The sequence below is a fragment of the Pteropus vampyrus genome, unplaced genomic scaffold (assembly GCF_000151845.1).
Source record: "Pteropus vampyrus isolate Shadow unplaced genomic scaffold, Pvam_2.0 Scaffold82, whole genome shotgun sequence".
NCBI classification, from domain to species: Eukaryota; Metazoa; Chordata; class Mammalia; order Chiroptera; family Pteropodidae; genus Pteropus; species Pteropus vampyrus.
Genome location: NW_011888863.1, coordinates 5,534,390 through 5,539,380, shown reverse-complemented (window position 1 = coordinate 5,539,380; position 4,991 = coordinate 5,534,390). Strand labels below are relative to the sequence as shown.

The following is a 4,991-nucleotide window of genomic DNA, read 5'->3' as shown; positions in this document are numbered from 1 at the left end:
TATAGTCACTCCTAGAAAATGAATGGAAAAGATTTTGTAATTACAAAAGTATTTCTCTGAGTAACGTCATGGAATAGACACATAGAGTTTGGAACTCAGTTCTGTGCAGATCTTCCTTTTGCCATGAGAGGTCTAGATATCCTTTCAGCAGCACAGAATATGGAGCTACTGGAACTCAACTTTGAGACTCGTTTTAATTTCACTTATTGTTAACAATTTTTCAACAGTAGTAAACATAACTACTTGCTGAACTATGTCTGTTAAAGGCTAATGCTCAGTGGGGCAGAATAATTAATACCGAGAGTGTTAAGTATAAAGAATCTGGCTCCTTTGAGGTTGTTTTCAGCTTTGTCACCTTAAATACTCTTCTTTTTTCCCCTTTCTCTTGGTACCTGCCAGAGGCAAAGAAGAAGATTGAACAACAGGGAGGCTTCACCTTTGAAAACAAAGGAGTCCTCTCTGCATTTAACTTTGGGACTATGCCCAGCAACAACTGAAAGAAGGAACATCAAGTGACCAAGTGTCATGATGACATTTTAACTTCACCAGAGGAACATGGAGGTCAAGGGGAAGAATGGAGGGGACTGCTCTTTGGTGCCCTCCTGCTGTGCCAGTTATTGCCTGCCATTGGGCAGCACTTTTATCCACTCTCCCCTTCCCCTTTGACCTTTCTCACCCTGAAATGCATATTTTAAGCAGCTACTGTAATGTATGAAATTAAAGGAAAACAAAATCATTGGACTAAAAAAGGACAAATCTTATGCTCCAAAGGATGAATGACCAAGGTGATTTTAGAGGATTGGATTGAATTGCACGTCTCAGGTTTTTGCCATGCAGAATCAATGGATTTATGCGGATAACAGTGCCTTCTGTTGTACATGAATTATCTGAAAACATTTTTTTGGAGTGCATTGCAATTTTTTTTAAAGCATAAAGCATATTTCTAGATATAATGTAAACCTTGGCTATATGTTGACTTACTCTGCATTTTACTATGTGAATTTACTGTTAGGCAGTTACCTACAAGTCACTCTGGTTTCAAAAACATCACTGCTCCCCTTGCTCACTGGGCTGCTGGGGGCTTTCTTCAGGGGTTGTAAAATATGCACTGGCTCTGTTTTTTCTTAAGACGTTTTGTGGCTTTTCTAAGAAGTGTCTTATTCCCTCTTCCATTATATTTTTCATCCCTGAAAGGGTGATGTTTCTTTTGAAGTCAGCAAATATGAGTAACCGTTTCATTCATAACTTGATAAGTTCAGGACTCAAAAATTTCTTGGCAGCAAGTGGCAGGGACTTTTTAGTCACTGGAATTAATAAGTCAGTATATTCTGAGTCATGTACTTAATTATGCAATTAATTGATAATTACACTAAAGCACATTGAACTTCTAGGAGAAAGGTGCTGCATCGGCATGCTGTCTTTCCCGATGGGGGCTTGCGTTTTTAATTATTGATCATTCCAGCTATGTTGGACCTGGGTCCAAAGCATTTTTTTAATAATATTTTTTATCTAGGAAAAAGACTCAAATCTAATTTCTTGCTTTCTCACACATCTGAATTTTCTCCTGCCTAATTCATTCTAGTCTTTATTGTAGCTCAGTTTGGCTTCTTATATTTTCAAAGGTTGGGCTAATGATCAGCTACACTCTTAATAATGATGTAAGATAAGATAGAGCTCGTTGAAAATATTGCAGATGGAGCTGTTTTTCTGAGCTTATTCAAGACCACAACACGGATCATAGTGTTTCCATTCAATAAAGTGAAAGTGTATTTTCAGAACTTAATATATTACTCTATGTGATACAGTTTTCCATTTTTGTGAAATGTCTGCAGCTTGTTTCCCATTAGTGACTGGAGGAATTTTCTCCAGGTGCTTCCTATATTACCATCTCTTGTTAATATTAACTCTTTTTAGAATTTCAGGTTATTTAAGTAGTTTTTACAGAAGCAGCCTATGGAGCCACGAGTTTCAAAGTTAAATGATCCCCTGCTTTCCTCTCTCTCTCTCTTCCCAAGGCATTGACGTTGAATGTGCCAACTAGTGGTCAGAAAAGATGGCATTGGGGAGAAGTTTAGGTATTGTAAGCTTTGAAACTCTTCTTATTCTTTCCATGTACCAAATCGTTTAATTTTAACGTAAATAATATGCCTTCACACTGGATTGTAAAAGGCATGTGATTTTATTTTTGTGATGTATTGTCTTCTGCAGTATTAAAAGGAAAGAATTGTCCATGTGTATCATCCTATCTTGTTTTCGAAGCCAGGGTAGTTGTATGATTTTGTTACCAGCAGTGCTAACCTGAATGTGATCTGGTTACCTTGGAAATGCAGGAACTTACATGAATGTACTGTAAAGTAAAATGCGGACTGATTCCCAGGATCTTGAACTTTTTTGTGTGTAATGTTTTCTGAAATGTGGAGGTACTTTAGGGAGGCGATTACAAACCCATCAGTATGTTTTCCTGACTTCTGGAGACTTGAAGCAAGGTGGCTGTTGGTCTGGGAGGTTAGCAAGTGCTCATCAACAGCTGAAGAATGGGGTGTGATTGAGAGCTAGAGCCCATCTCATACCAGAGCGATAGAAGCTCTGAAAAACAGGGCATTCAACCACATCAGGACCTCGAGGAGAATGGAAAGGTGCCCCAAATGGAGCCATTTTCTGTTGCATGGACTACCATCAAATTCGGAGCAGTCAAAACTGATTGGAATGGTAAATGCTGGGCTTTTGAGTCTCAAATACTTACCTAGCATGGCAGTAAGCTCCTTCTCCCCACTTCTAATTTATATTAAGACCCCAGTGAACCAGTAAATTATTAATCAGTGAAAATTCCTAAGATAGAAAACAATTACTTTAAATTGTGTCATTTAAGTAATATAGTGAATGACACAGTCCAGTTTTCTTTTTAGCAATTGAGACTGAAAACAGATCGATCCGTGGAGGAAATAAGGGAAACTTGGCAGTGTGATCAGACCACTAGAGTGTGTGTGTGCATGTGTGTGTGTGTGCATGCCTTACATGGTGATCCTTCCTGTGCCTGTTTTGCTCTCTCCATTGAGATCAGTGTGCAAATGCTGACCGGAGTGGTTAGAAACTTCCTGGGCAGTCCACTAGTGAGTAAGGCCACAAATTCAATGAACAAAGGGTTGGACTATGCTTTAGGAAGAAGCACAAACATGAGGGCAACTGTGGCTGATCCTGTAGCCAGAAGAGAGGCGTGTATGCAACAGGAGAGTCTGGGCCAGATGGTGCTGGCAGAGGGCGGAAAGGGCTGTGGTGGAGAAAAGGGCATGCAAGGCTCTGCCATCAAGGGGAAGGTGAGCAAATGTACATGCTCCCCACAGGGCACATGAGAGGATGTTCACCTTGGAGTTCACCCAAGCTGAAATTTTTTTTCACAAGTAGACGAGTACCTCTCAAGTCATAGAAACTGCAGGCTTCCCAAAGGGTTTGGAATTTGCACGGCAATGAGAGCAACTTAGGCAGGGGCGAACTTATGGAGACTTTTTCCCAAAGATCCTCCTTGGGCATGAAAGGCAAACCCAGGGAGGATGAGAACTACACAGCAAGGCCTCATGGGCACCTTTTAGCTGTGGCCCAGTGTCCCCCACACAGCTCTTAGAGTGACTTACTATTCCCGCTGCCCAGTGAATAAGGACAATACCCTTGTTTCTCTTCCTTCTCTCCTGGGAACTTGTGCAGCTTGATCTTTATCTCTCCCGATTCCAGACTGATTCCACAGGTCTTACCTTTCCTTACACCTGTCAATGAGTTTCTTCAAAGTGGATAATCTCTCTGGACTTGGAATTAGCTTCTTCCTCTTCTTTTTCACATCGCATGTGTTTTGCACCGTGAATTGTTCATGCCATTGATTTTAAGTGTGAGGGAAGAGACTGTGCTTTACGTGGTATTTTGTGCATGTGTCTTCTTTATATATCCTGCATCTAGTGGCCAAACAAAATTAATATGAACTACTGAATGAATGAACATTTGAGGTTCTGCCAATGAACTTGGAACTTAGAGGCATCTCAGAGGCCACAAATATCTTAGAGTCAGGTTCCTATCTGGCTCTCAGGAGAAAACACAGATTTGTAGCAGCAGCTGGATGGTGAAGTAGATATATGCCACGGGAGGTAAGATGCCATCCGCATCACTGCAGTCCCTCCTGTTTGTCCCATCATCCCATCTATCCAGTGCATAGGTTTTATGTGCAGCCGCATTCCAGGCAGTTGAGTCCTCTTTTTACAGATCTCTGTTCCTTTAGTTTTCATGACTAAGAACCCCTTTCTCCTAACTCTGGTGGTTTCTTTCCCCTTGTAGGTTTATTCTCCTCTACTTAATTTTTAAGAGACTGTTCACTCATTAATCAGGTATTCATTGTGTGGAACCTTCTTCCAAGATTGATCCTAGGCCCTCTTCTGTCTTGGCTTTAATTAACACCCTGCCCTCTCCTCAGGCATTCAGACTTCTAGAACCAATTGCCTTCTCTTGAAGGTTTCAGGTATCTCAAACTCCACATGTCCAAGTGGAAATCAAAATTTTTACCCTTTCTCCAACCCTGCCTTCCTCCAATGTTTCTTGATTGGTGGTACCAGTCACCAGTTCTTGCTAGATATTTGAGTGTCGTCCTTGATGACTCTGACTTCCTCATTCCTCAAACCATGTTTTGCTGATTATCTCTTCAAAAAATATTTTGAGTATTTCTTTCTATGTTATCTTAGTGTAGGCCACCATCATTCCTTGCTAGAATATTCTAGTATCCTCATATCTGGGGTCTTACAAGTGCTCTTGTGCCCCACCTCACTGCCTTTACCTATTCTCCACCAAATAGGCAGAATGATTTTTCAAAACACAAATCTTGATTGTATCACTGACCAGAGAGATTAAGATCTCCCCATGGCTTTTAGGATACAGATAAAATCATTAACCTGGCCCCAAAGGCCCTGAATGATATGCTCTTATTTCAACTATCTCAGCCTGTGCTACTTCCTTAG

At 40.8% G+C, this 4,991-nt stretch overlaps 1 protein-coding gene across 1 annotated transcript in view; it reads left to right on the top strand.

Moving 5' to 3' along the window:
- IPO8 (importin 8) overlaps positions 1-2,386 on the top strand; it is a 56,025-nt gene extending 53,639 nt beyond the window's left edge. The window contains exon 24 of the mRNA XM_011363127.2: positions 305-2,386. Within this exon, the coding sequence (XP_011361429.1) occupies positions 305-497 (193 nt within the window). The 3' untranslated portion in view covers positions 498-2,386. The remainder of the gene's footprint in view (positions 1-304) is intronic.
- The last annotated feature ends 2,605 nt before the right edge of the window (positions 2,387-4,991 follow it).